This window comes from Agelaius tricolor, unplaced genomic scaffold, assembly GCF_023055355.1.
Source record: "Agelaius tricolor isolate 1412-34295 unplaced genomic scaffold, bAgeTri1.0.p SCAF_12, whole genome shotgun sequence".
Taxonomy (NCBI): domain Eukaryota; kingdom Metazoa; phylum Chordata; class Aves; order Passeriformes; family Icteridae; genus Agelaius; species Agelaius tricolor.
In genome coordinates this window covers 12014045-12037985 of record NW_027269272.1, presented here as the reverse complement: position 1 = coordinate 12037985, position 23941 = coordinate 12014045, and the positions used below count along the sequence as shown (strand labels likewise).

Here is a 23941-nt window from a genome sequence, read left to right as displayed (position 1 = left end):
AATGTGGTGTTTATCAAATGTCATATTCAAAAAGAATACCGTGTTCAAAATAAGAATACTGGCTTAATTTTTCATTTATTTTCTCAGTCAAACAACTTTGGCCCAAATTCTGTAAAACACCCAAGTATTGAGTTCATCACTGAATGCTCTGCCACAGCCTTTTAAAGAGTATCCTTCACAGCCAGAGTGAAAAGGCTACTAAATGGGTCAGGATTACCCACTGGTAAACAAAACGAAGCATTTCAAGTTTACTTTAGAATTTAAATAAAGAAGAAATTTCAAAGCAGCATTACTATTTTTCAAGCTTTGGCGGAGCTGCAGACGATTGCACAGCCGGTAACACTGAGTTCATTCATGCCCGGGACAAACACCCGCCCTGTGCCACCTGAGGACGGCAGCGGGGCGTCGCGGGGGGCTGCGGGCTCGGCCCGGGGCGGCGCACGGGGGGCGCTGCACCCGGCCAGCACCCGCGGGCGCGAAGTGCGCGGGGCCGAGCCCGCAGCCCCCGGGAGGCACCGGGGCGGGGCCGGGCACACCCGGGGCAGCGCCCGCGCTCCGCGCGGGGAGAGAGGGCGGCCCTGCCCGGGCCCCTGCCCTGGGGGCGGAGGGCCGCGGAAGCCTTTGCCTCCTCCCCCGGCCCTGGCAGCCACAGGAGGAGCAGGCGGCGGTCGGAGTAGCGGCTCCGCGGCCCCAGCCCTGCCCCAGTCGCCGCTGCCGCGCTGAGATGCCGCCCGCCGTTCCGCCGCCGCCGCTGCTGCTGCTGCCGTCTCTGCTGCTGCTGGCGGCGGCGCGTCCCGCCGCTCCCCCGCACAGGTACCGCGCGCTCTGTCCCCGCGCAGCTCCCGCTGTGCCCTCCCCTCCCTTCGTCCCCTGCAGTCGCGTTCCCACCGTGCCTCCGTGGGGTGCGCGGGTGTTTCCGTGCCCGTGACTGCATCACGGCAGGAGCATTGCCCACGGAGCCCGGGACCCTGCGAGAGCAGCGCGGTGCCGGGTAGTCTCCCCTAACCTCTCTAACATAACAGTATGATGGGGTGAGGCATGCCGGTGTCTAAAGCTCGGCAGGGCGTTCGCTCACCCTCGTGTGCTCAGCGGTAGCAGAGGTTCCACGCAGGTTTTCCAGGGTTTCTCGCGTGTCCGGAGCCGGCACCAGCACCTGAGCTGAGCCCTGAGCACAGCTGGGCCACAGGGCTCAGCATCAGGAGCGGGGCTCAGCACTGGGTGAGTTGTGCTACTGAGGTACAAAAAGGTACCAGAGACTTCCTTGATTAAAATATATAAGTTCAAAGCATAGAAAGGAATGAGAAGTAATTTTCATATCAATGCTATTTTAACTACTATTATATGTTCTATAAAAAGTCATTGCTAATGACTTTTTAATAATTATTTTTCCATTATAATAGCAGTTTGCAATGATGTATCACATTGGCACACCACTGCTCTTAGGAAGTAAAAAAGGAGGGAGAGATAACAGTCTGTGCTGACCCAGAATTAAGGCCCAAGTAGTTAATTTTTTCTACACCCAAGTTCGCACATTAAATTGCATATTCTATATCAATAGTGATTTTATGTAAATGATTAAACATATTCCATGTTAGCAATGGCTTTAAATATATAAGCTGTTGAGACAGTTTGTGCTCCTTATACAAAGAATAAATGAATTTTGTTTTCTATTATTCTCAGGCCTACATTTACATGTGGAGGAGTTGTATCTGGAGAGTCAGGGTTTATTGGGAGTGAAGGATTTCCTGGCGTCTACCCACCAAACAGCAAATGTACTTGGAAAATCACCGTAAGAATTTTTAATACCACAAAATCAGTGCTGAAGACAATGAACAGTTATTTGTTGTTAAACTGTGTTTTACATGGGGTAATATATGATGAACTCGGTTACTCAAAGTAGCTCAACTATCTGGAGCTTTTTAGGGTTGATGTAACATGATAATAGTGGCTGAAACAAACTGGCCTTGCCTCATATCAGAAGTAAATTTTCATTGACTTCCCTGATGCACCTCTAATTGTTTTAAATTAACCCATTTACAAGCAAACATCTCCCCTTCTGTCACTGTGGAAAGTAATAGTGAGTTCTGTCAAAGAAAAGATTTGAGGTGGTGAGTATGAAAAGTTTTTTGGCAAGAAGACATAAAAACCCCCAAAAATTCAGGCAGGTTTGCTTGAAGTGTGCTGCTAGCAGTGTTCTGCCAGCCAGGACATCTGGAGTCTGTCATACAGCAAGATGAGAGAAGTAGGGAAGTGCTGTTTCATTTATAAATGACTATGTGAAATGGAACCATGTGGCACAATTGATATTTTGATGCTGAAATGAGGCTGTAGGGCAGAGATATCATATTCATGGACAACAGATTCCATGAAACAACTAAATACTTCTGGTCTGGATGTCCTTATCCACAGACTCAGAGAAGGGGATGTGAGTGAATGATTACTCTTCCTCATATCTGCACAAATTAAACCCTCTGAAACTGCCCACCAAATTTCCTCTCTTTTTTAGACATAGTTCACCAAGAACTCTTCTGACATTTGGGCCTACAGAAAAAATAGTATGGCATAAAAAATAAGTTCGTCTGTGTGTTGACAGGATCACTAAAGACAAGTTCAGTTGAAAGACTGCCTCACAGGTTAGGTGTTGGCAGGAGAGTAGGATGTCACAGGATAATTGTTTCCTGCTACTATAGAGATGCTGACGCAGAGCAGGAGACATTGATCTGTTTACAATGTTCAGTTTAAAACAACTCTCATACCAAATGAGTGCTGTGATTTTAATTGTTTTGTCTGAAAGATCCCAGTGAAGCTGCAGAGCTGCTTTCTGCACATTTCTGTTGCGTTATTATTGGGGTCTAGTTAGAGGTTACCTTTGAGCCGTGTCTGACCTCATCCCAAAGAGGATGTGAAGCGTGGTGCATGCCATAAACTTGCTTCCTTGCTATCGAGGGGCTGAGGTGGCAGCAGTCAGCATGGCCTACCTTGCAGTCTGAGGAGCAGATGCAAATTGCATTTGGAATCATAAACACATGCCTTAAATAAAAGGGAAAAACATACAAAATGAGTTTACCAGTGTAACTCAGTATTAGATGTTCAAAAGATCAAAATTGAATCTGGAGGGAGATAATAATTTTGCTTATAACAGCATGAAGTTTTTACCACTAAAAAACTTCAATAACAAATGGAGGCAGCACTAAAGAAGCAATTACTGAATCATGTCATGTATCTGTCCTTCAAATGTGGGGGGTAGAGGGAGAAGAGAACAAATTATTGTACTTAGAAAGTCCATAGAGAGTGCTTTAATTGCAGACTTGATGTGGCTGTTGCTAACAAGATGCCACCATCCAGGTGAGCCTGGGCACGGTGAGAAGCATTTCTACAGAGCTGTAGCAGAGCTGTGTCTGCACTTGAGCTTTTTTGGCAATGGGAGGAATTTGATGGCTTCTGTCATTTCATGATCACCCTGACTCCCAGTGTTCTGCTGTGCTGCCATTTCACTGCCTCCTGCTTTTCCTCTGTGGTTTGCACAAAGCCAGAGAAGGGCTGCACAACTGGGTAGTCCAGGCTTGCTTGTGCCCTCAGCCCATTTAACACCTGTTTTGTTAAAAATAATGTTCACTAAGCCAAACTGATTTCTTTTCCCCCATCAACTGTAGAATGCTCTGTGTCTCTGGGGCATGCAGGAAGGATGCAGGGAAGGCAAGACTAATAAACCTGCAAGACTAAGCCTGTACTCTGTTTAAAAAGACCATGGTTTACCATCCTGTGGCAAAATGGTACACTCAAGGGTCTGGTTAGCCTGAATTCATACAACAAAATCCTTTCACCAAATATTGCTGAGGCCCAGAATAGCTTGTAATAGCACCCAAGTAAGAAAGCCAGTTACAGTGCCATGAAGAAATACTCTGTAGCTACTGTTAGTCTTCCTCATTTAGCATCTAGTCTTAGAAAGTGAATAAGACATTTGCCTGTCTGTTTTAGCCAAGGGCTGTGAACACCTTTCTGAAAACACTCTCCCAATGCAGGATCTGACAAGCCTGCAAGACTGATAGAGACGTTGATTTACTTTATGTCTGGGTCATGAGAAGCGTGAAGCTCTTGTTTTCTCAACTACAGAATTTCATCATCTGCACAAGAAATGCAGAAAGAAAGGCAGAATGAGAGCTAATTTGTTCTTTAGAGGAAAACAGGTTTAGAAAACATTACAGGTAATACAGATAAAGCAATGTAGCATTCAGGTATCATCTGAAATCTTTCCAACTAGTTTGCTAAAGCTGGAAGAGTCTAACTCAATTATGGTTCTGTTATTTCAAGAGACTGGGACTTTTTCAGCTGGCTAAAGAAAACAGCTTCTCTATTCTAAGAGCTCTAAGAAGTGTTCAGCACATGCTTGTGGTTCTATTACAGCCTTGGCAGACGACCCAGCAGCTTTTCACTGGCTTTGCTAAGAAGTCATTTGTACAGCTATTTCCTTTCCTATAGTAATGTATATAGCTTTATCTGAAATATGTCATATACACTTACTTTTAATACTCTGTAATCCTTCTTGGCCATCACCTCACATAAATGTGTCACATAGTCCAAGAATTTGGACTGCTGTCCTGTGTTTTTCTGGCAGGCTGCTTAGTTCCCATAAAACTCCAACAACTTTATGTGCAACAATAATACTGAAAACTGTCAGAGTTATGTAAGGTTATGTTTTTATAGGTTCAGGAGCTGTGTTCCAGCAGGTTTGCTGACAATAAGCAAAGTTTGAAAATTTTACTTATCAGGGCAGTTGGGAATCTGCCCTGAGGGAGCAGAATATTTTAAATAATTTTTTCTGTGTTTTAAGTGTTCATTTTCCTATGCCATTCCAGTAGAAAACAGGTCTTTACACATTGGTTGTATTGCTGGAAAAGAAAAAGATGAACAGAATCTAGTGCCCTTGTCAGGAAGAGCAAGCTAATACAAATTTTTAAAATTGGAGATGGAGATAGAGAACAAGCAACTAGGCAGAAATCATAGTTCTTCCCAGGATGTAACTCCAAATAGCTTCTACATTCATTCTCAGAAGAGAGAAAGAATACATTTGGCTTGCAGGTAGCTGATGTATTTTTCAACTCTACCTAGGACTGCTATAGCAAAGCATACAAGCAGCATTTTTGTATTAAACATATATCAATATATATTCAACCCAATATAAACCCAGGTGTAAAAGTTAGACAAACTATATTTGTGAAAGTTGGCATTTAAGGGGTTTCCTCCCTTCAAATTAAATAGTCTAAACCATGTAATTTTGATGAAGAGGGCTTTGTATTCAGTCAGAACAACAGAAAAACAGCATCACTACTTTAAAGGTAACTGAACTTTGATTAACATGATATGAAATATCTGCAATGAATGATAACCAAAAACAATCTCACAACCTTATTTTGAGGTGTGTTGTATATATGGAATAATCATGCCCTTTTGAAGAGTTTAGTAATCTACACAGATGATTTTAGGGAATTATGCTGTACAAAAACTCCCTCTAAAAATTTCTTTAGCCTTCCATAGGAGTAAGGCATTAGTTCAGCATCATAATATTTGAACCTAAAGAAGTTTGTAGAGTTAAAATAAGAAGGGAAGCAGAGAGTGAGTATGGGTCAGTTGCCCTCTTTGTAACAAGGAGAGGCAGAGGATGAAGTGCCTCTGTTGTTGAAAGATACCAGCTGGATGGATAAAACAAAAATAAGGCACACCCTGCAGAGGAAGCATCACATCATTCTTCCTTTGACTCCTCCCTCTTTTTTTTCCCTTTTCTTTTAAGAGCTGAATTCTTTCCAGTTCTTCCTCTGAGGTGTCCCATCTTACTGCATCAGGCTCAGATGTGGCTCAAAGTAAACAATACTGAGTCATGCTGGCCTTTGCTTGCTCCCCTGTGTTTCTCATGGAACAATATTTTAAATGTCCTGGGACAGCCATTGGCAGATTTTAGCGCATTAGTTCTCAACATTTAAAGAAGCGAAATGGTAGAAATCAAAGAAAAGCCCAGTTATGCAAAGATGCCTGTATTTAGCACAAGATTCCTTGGGAGTAGCTGCAAACTGGAACAGCTGCTGCCAGAATGTGGAACCAGCATCCTCTGCACTTCTGATTGTCATCTACTCAGACCACAAAATTTTTAGTGATTTAACATACTGAAAAAAATTTGTTATTTTTGTGAATGACAAATATTTTAATAAGCAAGTATATTTTAAAAATAAAAGTAATAGCAGTAAGTAGTGACTGTAATTAAGGGCCTGCCACATTTCTTTAAATGACTTACCTCTCCAAATTCAGCTAAACATGAGCAAGGATTATTCTGACAACTAAAACCTACAGCAGGCGCCATGTTAAACGTTCACAACCATGTGGCTGAGTTTTTCCTACCCATTTTTTAACAGACTGTCATGAAACAGAGGTCAGTACATCTATGGGAAACAGTCTTGACCAAGTTCAAATAGACTAAACTGACAGAAGCAGAGATTAAAAGCTACAATGAAATATAATTAGAAAGATTGTACAGTACAGTACAGTACAGCATAGCCAGTGGTGGGGAGAGGAGAAGGAAGCAGAACACTGCATAGAATCACTGATACCATGAACCACAAAACCTAAGGCTTGAGTGAATGGCTGACTGCAGTTCGGGTTTGGCTGCTTTGGCATCCTCTCCCTCCTGAGCAGGGCTCTGTCCCTCTGTCCCTGGGGTGGCAAGAGAGTGGCAGGTGCAGGGGCACAGTGAGTGCCTTGGGGCTGGTGCGAGTAGAGCAGTGCTGGGTCAGCTGGACCAGAGCTGTCAGTGAGTACCATCAGCATTACTGAGTTCTAATAACCACTTGGCTACATCTGAGTGCAATTCTACAAGGACAGCAAAATGACCTTTTTTTACCCCAGAACCAGCCACCTCTCACATTTCCACTTCCTTTTTTGAACTCTGGGAGAGTGAAGGTATATTCAAAGAAGCAATTCAGGCTGAGAAAATAGGGAAAAATCTCATAAGCATTGATAAAACTGTTTAATCTAATATGCTAGAGCAACTTGTGCTCAGCTTTCAAAAACAGGGGAAGGAAAAGGGGAAATATCTTAAAGACGGGCAAGTTTTAGCCAAAACTGCAAGACACTGTTGTGGAATATGTTGGACAAACTTAACTGTAGGTATGATAGTTTATTTTTAAACATGATAACCTTTAAAGGTCACCCCATTTGCATCCTGTCATACCAGCTGGACAAACTTACAAAAATGACTGTTCCACCCCAAAAGAGGATATGCTATTTTGCATACATACTTCTGGAAAAAAGGTTTCTGTAACTAATTTTACAGTCAGCATTTCTGAATTGACTTGTCCAGTCACACAGACTTTTGTAGTACAACCGTAAATAATATTCAGATCTTCTGGCAGGAGTACCAAGTTCATTTTAGCTCATTTTATGTTAAAATGACCAAGCCTTAATGCTCCTTAGTGATTCAGACCAGAAGACAAGTAAATGCAATAAGAGATTTAGATATGAGAGCAGTGATTCAAGGAATAAATTCAAGATTATGCTAGTAGTGGTTTTGTAGTAGGAGCAGTGATGTGTATCAGCACAGGGGCCCTGAATGCATTTTTGAGAGAACTTTGAACTTAAAAGGAAAATTCTCTGAAACCAGCAGCAGGAACTGCAGTGGAGCTGGTCAGGAAGTGTGCACATGGACCCTGGGCAGCTGAGAACAGCTCAAGCAGAAATCTGTCCTGCTGCAGGATCAGTATCAGCACAGGGCATGAAAGCAGCCACATGAAAGAGTAACCTGAACACACCTACAGCACATTTTCAGTACACCTAGAGCTGTGGCCTCTGTCAGTATCTTCTGTGGGTTAAAGCAGTCACTTCCATTTATAGCACTTCCATCTATACTTGACAAGCAATTTTTAACTGTTGAGACTCAATGTTAAAACAGTTTGACAATTTCATATAGGAACAGTTTAGTTTTAGTTTATTTCAAACCAGTGTTTTAAAATGAGTCACTGTTAAGGAATGAAAAAAATTCAGGGACTCTTAAATAACGTTGCTTAAATATGAACTTAATGCAGATATATTAAGTGTATGTTTAAAGCAGAAAATTATAGTAGTGTCTCAGTAAAGCAGAACAGCTGCAATTATTTTAATAGCTAACCACTCTACCATGATATGGATTGAATGCAGATAATTACACTTGCCTGTCTAGGGTCTCTCTATACTTTAAAATACTGTTTCCCTTCTTCAGTTCTGTTACACAGCATTAAGTGCTTTATTAGAACAGTTTTCACTTCTCAGTATGCTGATTTTTCTCTTAAAAGCTTGTAACTGTATCCTAGGAAATGTTCTTCTCCTTGTAAACAATTATGTTGTCTTAATTTACATCCTTCTCTGTACTCTTGTCTCTTTTGCAATGTCCATATACAGACATGTAAGAAGATTTGCCCTGTCTTACATTTCCTCAGATGTTTCAGAAAAAAAACTCTCTTCTGTATTGAGGACACCCACTAGTGGTTCTTTTGAATTCTCTGTTTATAGTTTTACATTGTCTTTCCAAATAGAATTATTTCACTGCATACACTCGAGTAACTAAATATTAGGGTTGTACAGTATTAGCCATAAAATTTCCAATTTTATTTATAAATGTGATATGTATGTCAGTAAATTAAAAAACTCCTTCAAACTGTGAAACTTGGTAACACAAATCAGAGAGAGAGGCCATTTCATTTATTTAAAATGGTAAATTATTTTTTCCATATTTTTTTCATATTAATCTCATCCTCCTCACTTTGCTTGGTGACAGGGAGCTGCATGGCTGATTCTACACTTTCAGCAGAAAATAAGAGAAACACCCTAAGCTGAACTGGTTTATAATTTACTGCATGAGCCTGACTAGCAGATACTCTGGATCAGAAATAAGATAATGGCAAGAGATGGCCAGAACCTTGTATTAAGGATTGGTCCAAGTTACTTTAAAAACCGCTGTGCCTGGAATACAGTTGATAAAAAGAGCTCATCTGAACAGGAGGTGAAGGGCATGAAAACAGTAGTGCAAACAGTGGGATCTGATAGGTATGTGGTCACCCTTGCAGATGCATGTCTCCCTCCTTCCCTTCCTCTGCAGGTCCCAGAGGGAAAAGTGGTGGTTCTTTCTTTCCGGTACTTGGACCTGGAGAGCGACCGCCTGTGCCGCTATGACTTTGTGGATGTCTACAGTGGCCACGCCAACGGGCAGCGCATCGGCAGGTTCTGTGGCACTGTCAAACCAGGGGCCCTGGTGTCCAGCAGCAATAAAATGTTGGTGCAGATGACTTCAGATGCTAACACTGCTGGGAGTGGATTCATTGCCAAGTTTTCTGCGGCAGAACCACACGAAAGAGGTAATTAACCATTACATACGTGCTGAGGAGAAATAGGACTCGGCTCTATCCAGAGCCACATTAATGCTTAAAAAGATTTGGTGCCAGTGATATTAGAGATTGTGCTATTCAACATATTTTTTAATTACCTTGCTTAGCGAATAGCAAAGTGTAACTGTTTAGCCATCTTAGTTCATCACGTAGTAAGGACAAAGGCTGACAAGTCTAAGAGTAGTGGAAGAACTGTACCTAGTAGTAAACTGGTAATAACTATTCATTAAAAGGACAAATTAAATTCAGTATAGATAAATGTTGCATATAAGGGGAAAACACCCTAACTTTGTGTACAGTACAGCAAGTTCTGAATTTACTCTTACTGTTTTGGAATGAGATCTTAGGTTTAAAGTAGATAATTTATGAATACAGTAGTTGAGCATCAATTCAGTGCTTAATAGGTATCAAAAAAGAAACATAAACTTAATTTTTAGAGAAGAAAATAAAGACCAAACAACAACAACAAAAAGCACACCCTTATAAATCCATAATGCATGTACATCTTGAATAAAGTGTGCCTTTCTGATGTTCCCATCTCAGAACTGAATATGATCAAATTATTGGAAGGAATCAGACACAACAAGTATAGATAGAGTTAAAAGAGCATCACATACACAAAGATCAACTGCACAGCATGAACTTCTTCATGCTGGAAAAGAGAAAGTCAAAGGGACTGTAGGAGGGGGCTTTGAAGTCACTACTGGTGTGGAGGAAGTGACTGAGGACCTCAGTCCATCTCTTTCAATATAAAAAACCAGATGAGCAAGCAGCTGCAAGGGAAAGAAGAGGGTGATTTTTCTCTGTGGCCTGTGAATCAGTAGAACACTGTACCAGGGGACATTGTGGATTGTCTCTATCCTGGTTTAAAACCACTTACAAAAACATATCAAAGCAAAATTCATCAGATATTACTAAACATAAAGGCATTGCCTGGTGCTTGGGAAGGGTATGAACAGTGAGAGGCTGGGAGGTCACAGGGAGGTGGTATTGCCCTAGTTAGTGATTCTTTTTCAAGGCTTTTGCTATTGGTATGGTTCCCAACTAGACAGGTTGTTGGGCAGAGGCAGTGCAGGTGGTGAGTAATTTATCAGGCTTACCAGTTGTAAACTTGTATTGAACGATACATTAAATAACTTTGTTTGGATGTAGTTAATTTAATGAGAAGGTTCATCGTAATATTGTAGATAAGGATTACACACCTGATGGAGTTTTTAATTTGGAACTGAGGGCAGGAGATACAGAAGAAAGACCCCTCTCCATCAAGAACACTCCCCAGGCTGCAGTTCCTTTGGGAGTGCCTGTCAGCCCCACCATCGCTGCCATGGGCTGCGGGGATGGCTCCTCCAGTACCTACGGCTTCTCCTCCTCCAGTGTTTGCAGGAATGCTTCTCTCTCTCTGTTTTTTTGCCGTTTATTAGCTGTGTTTTGCCAGAGGTGCCTCAGCTGGGGCGGAGGGCTCGGCCGTGTCTGGGCGGGCTGTGGCGGGGGCGCCCTCAGCACGGCCGCCGCCCTCAGGGCCCGCGCTGTGCTGCCTTGCAGGGGACCAGTACTGCGGGGGACGGCTGGAGAAACCCTCGGGCTCCTTCCACACGCCCAACTGGCCAGAGCGGGACTACCCCGCAGGAGTCACCTGTTCCTGGCACATCGTAGCCCCGAAGAACCAGGTAAGGCGCTGCCAGGGCCCTGCTGGCACAGCTCAGCTTCCAGCGCCGGCAGGGACCCACACTTCAGAGCGGGCGGCTGCCCACGCTGACCCGGGACATTGCGGTGGCACCCGGCCGGCACGGCGGGCACAGCACGGCGGGCACAGGCACGGCGGGCACAGGCACGGCGGGCACAGGCACGGCCACGCTCCGGCCGTCCCGCCTTACTCTCCCCTATAGCCCCAGGGGCCACGCACTGGTACACCCCCCGAAATTAAACCCATTAAAGCAGCTGTGACTGCTGAGGCTTTTAAGCCACGGAGGGTTTAAACATTATTTTCTTAATTCAAAAAATACCATGCAAATGAAATCAGGGCATGTGATCGTCTTAGCACCAAACGTGATGATGACCAATGCTGCATTTGAGTCTAACAATGTTTGAGCATTTACTATTGAGGTACCCAGGTGGAGCTGATTGAATTTAATAAAAGCAGTTTATTCTGTTTTGTATTTTGAAGGCTCCATCGCATAACATGCTTGCTTTATTAGCTAGATGCCATGAGAGCATATGTTCCCCCTTCATTAGGAGCTGAGGAGATGTGCCTGCAGACTGAGAGGGCTCTTGTGCCACGCATGGCAAACACAAGTGTGTTCCCTACACTGGAGGGCGAATCTCAATCCTAGCTGCACATTTTCTGGTTGCTGCTGAGCCATCTGCTCTTTATCTTAGCAGGAGGTCTGCAATGATTGAATGTTTTGGTTGACGAGCATGTTTGGTAGGTTACTTTTCTTGCCACATTCAGCTTTTAAAATTCATTTACATATAAAGATGACTTTCCTCTTCATCTTCTGCTCATGACTAATCCTTGAAATAAAAAAAGCTGCCCCAGATAAATATATTCTTCTGATCTTTCCTACTTTTGCTTTACCAAGACAGTTCCTCCCTTGAACTGAAGCAGTATGTCAGCTTAGTCTTTCCTGTATTCCTTTTTAATGCACGTTCCTTGTTTGCTAGATACAGGCCATTTAACAATCCTATAGATAGGCAATGATTTTTAAACCCTTATCTGTAAACTGCAGATTACTTTGGTTCTTTCCAAATGTCTCTAGATAAGCCTAACAACTTTTCCTAAGCTCACAGAGAAGATTTGAGAAATGCTATATCAGCATAAAAATAAGGGCATTATATCCTGTGCCTTTTGATGATTCTATTCCACAAATCTACCTGTTTCCAAATATATATTATTCATGTACTGCAACAGTGGTTGTTTGCATGGAAAAAAGGCAGAATTTTGACAGTGCCATTTTCCATTAAGTAGTGAATAAGCATCCCTCTTCAAGTGCACAGAAAAAGCTCCCCAGTCTTCCATTTGCCAGAATTTAGGTGGTGTTGTCTCTATTTCCCTTTCATAAGCAAGTGATCAATAAAACAAGGCACTCTTGTTTTGTTGTTTCAAATACAAACCAATAATTACTTAATTTATTACAGAAGATGAAGGAGCTTCTCCTGATCATGAATAGCTTCTATTCTCTCATGAAATACTTATCAGTGCAAAGTGCACTTATTGAACAATAGTGAAGTAGATACTATGGCCTGCTGCTTTGCCTGCTATGGAAAAATTTAGCATTTCTATTCCCAGTTGCATTACTTCTTTCTTTACCATCTTTTTTGATCCCAAACATGTTATTCAGATGGGTATTCCATTTAAAGTGCATTTTTTCATCATGATACTGAGGGTTTTGAAACGAGCCTGTTAGTCATCTCTGAAATCAAGTCCCCCAAGGTTACTCATACTTCATGGGAAACAAAATTAACAAAATTATGCCTTAAATATCTTAATAGTGCAAAACTATATCCAAGCAAAACTAAGACATCAGGTGATAACAGGCTATCATTACTATGAATGTAGAACAAGATAACTTTTGCTATGTCAGTAATCAAATAAAGTACATGCCATGTACAAATTACTTCTTTTTCTTTGTACAATCTTAGAAGATTTAATACCATCTTTGTTTGAGTCAGATCTTTATAAAGGTTGATCTACAATCAGCACAAATCAGTCTTGTCATTCAAGCCTTATTTGTGCTATTTATGGGAAGATGATTTAAATACTGTTGTGCTTCATCTAAAGAAGCAACCTAAATGCATATATTACCTCTGTTTCCATGCAGCAGTTGGGTTGTGTTTCTCTTCCTTGCCACACATGACTGACAGAGTCATTCTGCAGGACTTCATTCCAGAGTAGTAGATTCCATTTCTGTTTTCTTGTACATTGTTGTTTTTTTTCTTTAAGTAGAAAATTCCATAAATAAAAGTCACTGGAGATAATAGCGTAAGTACTGAAATACCAGCATGATACTATTTCCCATTTATGACTTGTAAAGCCTCAACAATTATGGAAATCTGACATGGAAACACTGTTCCTTCCAGTACTTACTTTCTCTTGGGTTTAGTTTTACTATTTGCTAATTTTCTTTCTATCAACATTTTAATTTCTATTGTTTTTAATTCTGCATCAAGTATACACAGCATTGGCAACCACAGTGATTTAGGCCCTGCTGTTAATGAAGTCGGTGAAATGCCTTGTATCAACTTTGCCTTTGCTTTTTCTTTAGTGTATCTTGAAAGATGCAATGACATTAAAAGCTCCTTTTCTGTTGCTTACACTTGCTGTAGTTATTTTAAGAGCATTGTAACACCTAACACCTACTAACATTCACTCATAAAAATAACTTTATCAGAAGTTACTTGCATACATTTGAGAAGAAAATGTTTTACACAATATTAGAGTCATATGCTGAACTATTAGTTGGAGAAGTCATGTGGATTAAAATACTTAACAATTAAGTGGATTAAGGAATTTTCCTTCATTGAAAGAAAAATTAAATAGTACTTTATATGAAGATGTCACTTACTACAAGAAGTATTAATAAATTCTGCATGCCAAAACCTAAATGACTTATTTCCATTTTCCCTTAGCTAATAGAGTTAAAGTTTGAGAAGTTTGATGTGGAAAGAGACAACTACTGCAGATATGACTACGTTGCAGTGTTTAATGGTGGGGAAATCAATGATGCCAAAAGAATTGGGAAGTACTGTGGAGACAGTCCACCAGAGTAAGTAACTTCCTTTAGCTGGGAACTTCACTGCCACTGTGTGTCATTTTGCCAACAGTTCTGTCCAAGGCTTCTAAAACATTTTAATCTTTAAATTAAATGCAGTGTTTTGTACCTCCAACAGAACATGTAGAAATTGCTTAGTATCTTGTGTCTCTCTAGATTTTCTCTATTTTCTGTGTCTCCATGACTAACCCTGGCTCCAGCCCATGTTCTCTGCTGTCCCTCAAGCCTCATTAGCCACTGTAACAACCCCAGTGCTACTGATACTGGTGTGGCACCAGTGGTAATGGTAGCTGAACATGAACATAATGTGTATGTTTTGATTATAGATACTGAAGGACCAGGACCCAGCTGAGCTCTCTGGCCCCTTGGCTTATCCTCACTTTATCTGACTCACTTTCCTCTCGGCCCTTTTTAAAAAGACAGGATACACAGACTGGGTCAGATCTTTCAGATTTGGCCTTGTAGTCCTGGTGTTCAGGAAGCAGAACAAAGCTCTTGGCAGCTGATAATCAGTGCCCTCCTATGTCCACAGGCTGTGTCAATACTGCAGCAAGGAAAGTCTAATCTGGGCAACCACCATGGCAGCTAAATCCAGAGAATTCCAGTTAATCAGCCCCTTACTTTTGGTTAAATCAGACCTGGCCATCAGAGTAAACTGATTTCTGATAATCTGCCAAAAAAAAAGGGAAACAATGACAAGTTTTTACTTCAAAGACCTCATTAAGGGTTCAAAGAAATCCTGGGTAATCAAAATCTAATAATTGACAAAAAGGAGGCCACAGAAGTAATAACCCAAAACATTTTATTTTTTGCTGGGTTTCTTGAAGAGTTGCAGCATCCAGTACTTAAGGAATTTTCATAGCCCTTCCAATTGTGCAATATCTTTTTTACTAAACAAAACCAAATTTTAAAACACCCCATTTACTTACTTCCCCTGTGTACAGAGGATTTCTTCAATGTATTTTCCCACTTTCCTAATCTGACCCCTTCCATTTCATGGAAGTGAAGTTTGCAATGAAGTCACTGGGAAGAATTGAACAATACTCATATTGACATAAACTTCAGGAATCAAGAGGTTTAGGTGATTAATGGAAATGAATTTCATCGTTTCATCTTCAAAACACCAGTGTATGACATGCCAGCAAAACATTGTGTATTTTTCAGTATTAGTCTGGAGTGTTGGTTTTTTTAATAATGTTATTAATGCTTTTTGGCTTTGACATGTGAAAGAATGGAAATATTTTATTTTGTTTTTCAATTTTAGGCCTATTCTGTCTGAGAAAAATGAGCTGCTCGTTCAGTTTTTATCTGATTTAAGCTTAACAGCTGATGGTTTTATTGGCCATTATAAATTTAGACCAAAAAAGTTACCCACAACTACAGCTCTGCCTACAACCACAACAGTCCCTGCTACCTCAAGTAAGTCTTACTGGCTCTATTTCATTCCCTATAAAAATTAATTATTCCAGGACAAGGAGAGAGTTACAGAAATACAAGATAGAAATGAGATTAAAAATTCAAGTTTTACAGTTTGTTAGTACTTTAAATGTTGAAGGAATTAATTAAAATTAATATACTCAAGGGAGTACTGGAATATACTCAAGGGAGAATACACTTAACATTCTTAAAGGAAATCTATCCAGGCAGGAGTTCAGTATAAAAGTAACTTATTCCATCTGAGAGAATTTTCCTGTCTCTTCTCAATTTTGGACAGTTAACTAGCACATTCCATAGAAGAATGGAGAAGCTAATTTCTGTTTAATAAAAATTTCTGAATATTTTGGGAAATAAGTTTTATTTAAAGGAACTCTTTCTTCTGTTGATATGTAAAAATCTTACTGTGTTTTTCTTCATATAGTTTTTAAGATCAAGCAAAATTGGTATGGAAGCCAATTGAGCCCTCTTCAGGTTCTGTCAAGCCCTTGTCAATATGACACCCTCCTAGAATAATTTTTATTTGAAAATATTTAGTGATTGGAACTTACAGAGAAATATGTCTCACTAAAACTAAGTCTTCTTTTGTATTTAAGACTAGACAGCATATATGAAAGATCAGAGCTGGATTTCTCTGAAGGTGTTGCCAAAAATACCTCATTACTGAGATACTGAAAGGATAAATTCTTAGAATTTCTATAACCTGAATGTGAAGCATTTCAGATACAATTATAGCAGAAAACCAAATTATTTATGATGTTTTTGCAAGGCATAACCTGATTTGTACTTAAAGCACATCACAAATCGGGGCAGCAATGGCTTGTTGGCAGGAAACCAAGAAGCTGTGGTGCTTTAATCCTGCTAATGAAGGTATTCAAAATAGATAAAAATAAACATGAAAAAAATGAAACCATAGTGACCTGTAAATCATCCTGATGTGACTCTAACAATAAATAATTCAGCTCTTCTTCACTCTAAAGCACTTGTTAACGACCTTATTGGTTGAAACACTTGGTCTCAAGTAACCCAGGCTGTCAGTAACCCTGTTCAGGGTTTTCCACAGGCAAGAGAGGTGATATTTACCAGTTAACTCCAAATCAATTTCCATGACAGCATCAGTGTTAGGAAATAAAAACATGCTGCTTCATCTTAGAGAGGGCAACAGAGGCAAGGTGTTCAAAAGACTTGTCAGGCAGACAGAAATAAGAAGTCCTTTCAAGGTGGGATCAGTTTTGCACAGTGTAGGCATTTCTGATCTCCGAAACAAACCACAGCAAACCAAACCTCTACAGTTCAGTTACATTTCTGAGCCATCAGTTGCATCCAGAAGTGTCCAGTTCAAAGAGACTCATCTTATTATCTTGCAAATCAGATCTGTTTAAACTTGCACAGAACTCCAGGCATGAATAAAATACTAAACTTTAGTTTAATGTAAGCTCTTTCAAGAATTACATCAGTCTTTATGGAACATACAAATATTAGTACTTGCAGAAATAAATAAATGCTATAACACATTTGTAAAAGTAATGAAGATTAATCCAATACCCGTGGTGAGGTATATGACTTTATCATATCATTGGATAAAGTCATGCATTTTCCTGTCAGTGTGCCTACATGTAAAGTGCTAGGCAACTAAACTTTCATTTCAGTTCTTCTCCAGTTCATGTTCTGCTAAAGTACCTTACAAACAATAGACAGCCTCTGCTGACAAGTCATAGCAAAGTTGGTCACCAACCAAAATTTATTAAACTGAAAAAAAAAAGAAAAAAGTGCCCTAAAAGGACCAAACAAGATTATTTTGTAACACATAATCCTAGTTTTAAATTTAGAAAAAGCAGAGCACCTCAGTAAAATTTTGGCATGCCTACCACGTTGGCATGCACCTGGGAATCATCTGCCTGCTGGATTTCCTAACCTCCTACTATGGACACTAACTTGAAAGACTCAAGAAACATTAAATTCTAAATCTTTGGTGTGCTGTGTGTAGCATTGAGATAGGAAGCACTTGCCAGACCTGTACCATTGACATAGTGACTTGTTCTTTAAAACACTTTTCCTTGTGGGAGGCATTTAACTTTCTAAAGACTCAAATACCAAGAAGACTGCAGAAAGAAAGGAACAAACCAGCCCAAAATACATTAAAAACTATGAAGCCTAACCTTTAAACTTTGGATTTGAAAAGCAAAACAATGAGCAGTGCAGATCTTCTAACAGCCTCGGCCACTGCAATGAAGGCAAAGTAATTTTAATATCATTTGTTCATTTTTAGAAACTTGGAAAATTATTCAATTAAAAAGAAGTACAAGAATATAGATTAGAAGTTAGTCAGAAGTTATTTTTCAAAAAATATAGGCTGAATAAAACTTTTGCAAAATGCTCCATTTTGAAGTAAAAAACTGCAAAGATACTTGTCCTAACTAACTTAGTTTTCCTTGGAAATGAAGGTTATGTAGGGATTTGTAGTTTTTTTTCTTCAATCTGTCAGTGTCACCTCCATGTTTACAATACCTATGTCGCTGGCTAATTCCAAACAAATTTGAAAAGGACATAAAAACCTTAAAGTACTGTGCATCCTACCATGTTACATGGAATGATGCACAGAAACTATGAACATCCACCCAAGTAGGAAAAAGATGCCAAGTGTATTCAGTTGTTTATAAACAAAGCATTCAATTTCAGAAAGGAAATGTCAATCCCTAATGTTAAATCCATACTTCAAACATCTTGTTTCAAAATGTCATGAAGAAAAACTATGCAACACTACCTGACATGAAGCTGTGTGAAAAATTTGGGGAAAAAAAAGGTCAGGAATTTGAACTCTGATCCCTTTCATCACAATGTAGTAATTTCCAATAAAAGGCCACCCCCTCCCTGGGAAGTGTCACTGAAACATCCTGTTGTGGTACTCCAGGTGTTCTGCTAGGGCTGTATGGCAGCAGCAGTGACAGGCTTCAGATGCCACACAAATCTTGAGTAACTTCCATTCTCTCAGGCTGCTGGAACAGACACAGCTGAGACACCTGAACAGACAGTGACTGGAGGTGCCAGCAGAGAGAAGGAATATTGTTACTGTGGTGCTCATCCCTGAAATGCCAGCTCTAGCTCATGCATACATCAGGATTGTTAATCTTTCTTCTTGTCTTTTTTGAACATCGTGCTTTTCATTTGCATCAAATGCTTCATTTCAGTTTCAATTTACTTTTTTCCTTCCAAAAAGCTGTGAAACCTACAGTTGCCCTGTGCCAGCAGAAGTGTAAAAGGAGTGGGACTCTAGAAAGCAATTACTGTTCAAGCAACTTTGGTAAGGAACAAAGTTTCTTTTTATTTATTCATTCTCTGCTGTGTTTTTAGACTCAAGGAAATTTTCCCAGATGTAGTTCTGGGTTTCCATTAATATATAGGCTGATATTTTTACACCAGCTTATCTATGTATCTGACATCAGTATCTGTGTTTCACTCAGTACATTCTTGGAGATATTCTGAAATAAGCACTGCACAGATATCTGAGACAAACTTACCTTCTCAGTCTGAGAAGGAAATGACAATGTAAGACAACCCCAGGATTCACTGATTCAGTTACTGGATTGTCATCTCCATTTTCTGTAAGCAGCCAAGACTGTTCCACAACACAGTGCAAATGCTTCCAAAATGCTTTGGAAATAGAAGGGATGGAAGCTTCCAAGCACTGCTGTGTGTAACAGACATAAATCAGTCAGGAAAAGCAGTGTTTGCTGTGCATTAGCACTGGCACTGGCACTGCTCATCTGCTCAGTTATGTGTCAGGGTATTTTCCCATATTAATACTGCAATCTTTTTTTAATCCCCTATAACATGCCTGGCAATTTGATGGGAAAACTCCCTGCCACCACCCTATTTTCATTTTAAGCTGACTCCCTCTTACTGCACTGCTAATCCCATGAGATCTGAGGAGATCTGGTGGTGGCTGTGCCTGATGGTGCCCAGCAGCAGGGGAGGCTGTGGCTGTGCCCTGGGGCAAGGAGCACTCAGGGTGCACTCAGGGAGCCCCTCCCAGCCCTGACCACAGCCCCTTCCAACCTGCAGCCCCTACAGGCTGGTACAGCACAACAGAAACGGGCAGGGAAAAAACCCAAACCATAAATGGTCTCCTCTTACTGACCACACCCCAGCTTTGTGGCTCAGGGTAAATGACACTACATAAAGCTTGGTTTTTTTCCCCTAGCATCATAGTAAGAAATCACATTCTTCTCTCCCATCTTCTGTCAAATACTTGACATTTTTCAGTCTATTCCATGACAGGAGTGAGAGTAAAAATACTTTATATGCTACTGTGAATGCAAGCATATCCTAAGGTATGAATAAGAAGTCTGTTCATAGAATATTATTTACTTGAAGTTTATTTGCAGAATTTATGATTTTAGAAAATAATAACTACTTCTCTTTCATCATGCATTTCATTTTATTGTTCCTAGATATATAGCTGCAATACCCAGCAGTTTAACATCCACAGTTTTTTCTTGATTGACCTGGAACATTCTATTTAATTAAAAGCTCTGCATTAGAGGAAGATAAGGAGAAAATTTACAAAATGCCAAAATGTGCATTATGCAGTTTTGTAAAATAAATCTGGCTGTACATACTTGATAATTGAAGATCGAATTTATCCTAGATAGAATATCTGGTGTAAAAAGATGACCTGAGAATAAACCAAATTGTTAATACCAATTACCATTTCCTTTGGCTAAATAAAGATCGCTTACCAGTTAATTTAGTCATCCTAGGGAAAAGTAAGTGTCTTGATTTTCATACTGAGAGGTCTTTGGGATATATGATGGTAACTAGAGATATGTAAATACATTCAGCTGAAATAAATAAGTTTGTATTAGGCCTCAGGCAGATCAAAATCTAGTTCTTATGGCATTAACTATTCCCTGCTCCTCATCTGGGAGTGTCAGAGAGCTGGGAATTCTGATTTTGGCTCAAAGAGTTTCAATTCAACTTCTACACAATTTGAAAATGACACATTAAAAGAAGTATCAAATTGTACAGTTTAACTGAAATCAGAGAACTGGGTTTGCATGAGACTGACACATTGTAGAACAGTTTCATATTTGGTACCACCAAAATTTGACAGTAGTGAGTTAATTATTAGCAGTGATACTCATATTTTTAGTAAGTGTTCCCAGTACTGTTTGTTTCCTTATTAGGCACTAATAGACTCAATAAGTTTTTATGATGCCTCAAAATTTTTGTCTAAAAATAATAAAAATATACCAAATATATCAAATGTCTTTTCTTTTAGTAATAACTGGAACTGTAATCACAACAGTAACACGGGCTGGCAGTCTGCATGCAACAATATCCATCATTAATGTATATAAGGAGGGCAATTTAGCAATCCAGCAAGCTGGCAAGAATATGAGTGCCAAAATTCTTGTTATGTGTAAGCAGTGTCCTCTCATCAGGAGAGGTAAGTACACAGTAATAACTGCTTTGTGTGTTTATAAAAGATAACAGTTATAAAAATTACTATTAGAAATATGGCCACAAAAATAAAAAAAAACCAACATTTTTTTTTCTATAATCAGCAGTTAGTATTAAAATAAATTCAAAATAACCAGTAATCCAGAAGTTTATTGCATTTTTCTGTTTTTCTGGAAAAGAATTAGGTTCACGTAGATCACAGGAGTTTGCAGAACTTTTTTCTTTAAAAGCCACATGATGCAAGATAAAATCTGATTTTCAGCTTCATTTCTCAGATGAAGCTGAGATAGATTTTGTGTTTACATGTATGTATTTTGGAGCTAGTTTTTATACACAATTGTTTATAAGGGAAAGACAACAGCCTGCTAAAGCTGGAAGAGCAGTATGTCACAGGAAATGGCAGAATCAAGTTCCACTCTTGTGTATCTCCTGAATGTATGTATAGCTTTACAGAAATACTCATAGCATTAAGCCACTTTGTATCTGCAAACAGCCAGTATTGCTAAAAGCTGCCTTAAGTAATATACAGAGATCAACCAACATAAATTCCAGTTCCTTGTGGTAAAGGTGTTAAAAGAAATAATGAGAGCATTTTTTTATTGAAGTAACTAAGTAAAAAATAAAACTGTTTTTAGCTTTGCCTCGTAAGTAAACAGGTAGAGCACGAGAACATAAACAGAGTCATAGCAGGAAATGGTCAAAGTAATTTAATAAGCATCAAAAAAACCCTGATATCATTCTAGATACTACCAGTGCTTAAGCATATTATCTCAAAGTGGGCAATAACAAAGTGAAAAATCATGATCAGAAATTAGCTTTTGCCTTTAGTTATCTGAAAACTACACACTGGGAGACATAATAATGTCTTTGGTGAAACAAACTGTCTCCTTTTAGGCAGACTTCTGGCTCCAAACCACTTCTGTTTCTCATCCTAAATCTCAATGAATTATTTAAGAGCCATTACATAATATCTGAACTTTTCTGTTTATATCCCTGTGATACCATTCCTTCCAACCCAAGACCTTGCAAATCCCCAACCCTTCTAAGGCATAAAAATACACAGATCCAATTGAATTGTCCAAAGCCAGGTCTTACCACTCATTAAGTCCACCTTGCCTGAATGCTTCTGTATGTATCTGGAAAATATTTACATCTCTGCAGAGGGAAAGGGAATGAGAAGATTTAAGAGTATTATTGCTTAAGGGCATTAACCTACAAGCTGAGCAAATGTGAAAATATTCAATATTAATGAGACATATTCTACCCTGGGTGACAGTGGTTAGGTTATCCAGTGTTGATGGGCTCTTCTAGTGCCTCTCAGACTGGACAGTCTGTGTTTAAAGAGTATCCCCTATATATTTAATTATGTAGTAGACACTTAGCTCTGCATCAGCTTGATTTTTCCATAACTAGTTTGTGGTGTAACAAGCATGGCAAAGATGGGCAAGGGAGTAAATGTTGCAGGTAGGAAGGAAGAAATGTTGGAAGGCATTGGTAACAAACAGTGAAATGAACAGAAACCACAGGTCAAGAACTGTACTTACCAAATGATGTCCCAGATTTCTGTCTCATAATCTCGTTCTCTCCTTTCTAGGTTTAAACTACATCATCATGGGCCAGGTAGAAGAAGATGGCAGAGGCAAAATCTATCCCAACAGCTTTGTCATGAGTTTTAAGACTAAGAACTCAAAGATCCTAAATGCCTTGAAAAACAAAACATGTCAAAATTGAACTCTGCAACTGTGTTCTATCATCTGTCTTGAAAAATCATTTTAACTTAGCCTAAGTCATGGAAATACAAGTGACTGCCAACAGTATGACCACGCTGACCCTTCCTTCCCTCCTGTCCACATAAGCACAGCTGGCTCAAAGTGAACTCATTCCATGTACCAGAGGAGAACAGACCCTCCTAAGGCTGAAAGCCAGAGGTTTGCAGCACAGCCATCTGATCTCCAACATACCAATTCCAATTACTTGGAAGACGTTAATTTATAACTGTCCAATTTTTTAAGGAGTTTTGTACGTAAAATAAGAATTCTAAGTGCAATATTTATAGCAACTCAGTTCAACTTAGCTTTTTCTCTAAAGTTGTTTTATAACATGGATTTCTGCATTATTATCAGTGCTTAATAAAATATTTTAAGATTAAATCATCCACCAACTAGTTATTAATTATTTATAAAGTGGGGCAGCTAAATATAGAAACTGGTTTTTGATCATTTACATGCTTTTGATGGTTTGGGCCTTGCACATTGTAACTGACACTATACTTCCTTGCTGATTAAGGGTCTGATTTTCCTTACATGGAAGTCAGTGAATCATTGATCAGAACAGGAACTCTTCAAAGAATTAGACAGCTGTAAAACAGCACCAGGCTTTTCTCCATTAATGACTATCTGCTTAGTAAATGTCAGCATTAAGTTCTGTAAGGTAATAATAAGGTAGAGGAAGGTAGGAATTAATTTAGTGGTGGTAAGGTGCATATAGAATCTAAGATCCCTTTAAGTATTTGTTTTCCTTGTATATAAATACCAGAGCAGAGTTCTTTGGATGATCTGTGACCATGGGCAGGAAACCAATGCAATAAAACAGTCCCTACTGAAGTACCCATTGCTTATTCCAGCAGGGGAATGCAGATTGCCATTCCCTCATTCCCTTCACTGATGGATTCTCACACGTAATGCAGCGCAGCAGCAGCAGCTCAGCAGCACAGCAGCCTCTCTTCCAAAGGCTTTATGGGTAGCTGGGCTGGGGACAAAAGGATCAGAGGGGGGCACAGAGGTACAAAGGGGCTCTGCTGGCAGCTCACATCCAACAGCTCAGTGCTGCAGCCACACTTCACAGATTGCACTGCCCCACTGACCAAACCAA

General features: G+C 39.8%; 1 protein-coding gene and 1 long non-coding RNA gene across 3 annotated transcripts; one reads left to right on the top strand and one right to left on the bottom strand.

Annotated features, from left to right (window-relative positions):
- Positions 1-522: 522 nt before the first annotated feature.
- PCOLCE2 (procollagen C-endopeptidase enhancer 2) lies at positions 523-23223 on the top strand. Of its 2 annotated transcripts, XM_071437656.1 has the most exons (9): positions 523-813; positions 1681-1789; positions 9119-9374; positions 10947-11071; positions 14031-14167; positions 15438-15592; positions 18825-18908; positions 20889-21056; positions 22665-23223. In XM_071437656.1, exons 1-9 carry the CDS (start codon positions 725-727, stop codon positions 22799-22801), a joined length of 1260 nt encoding a protein of 419 aa, XP_071293757.1. In that variant the 5' UTR covers positions 523-724; the 3' UTR covers positions 22802-23223. The 2 variants fall into 2 exon arrangements, with proteins under 2 accessions (XP_071293757.1, XP_071293758.1); XM_071437657.1 differs by lacking the exons at positions 523-813; positions 1681-1789 and adding an exon at positions 8903-9022.
- LOC139594939 (uncharacterized) lies at positions 22166-22753 on the bottom strand. Its single transcript, XR_011680792.1, has 2 exons — positions 22615-22753; positions 22166-22225 (listed from the first exon to the last, which is right to left on the bottom strand). It is a non-coding gene; the product is annotated as an uncharacterized lncRNA (long non-coding RNA).
- Positions 23224-23941: the final 718 nt, after the last annotated feature.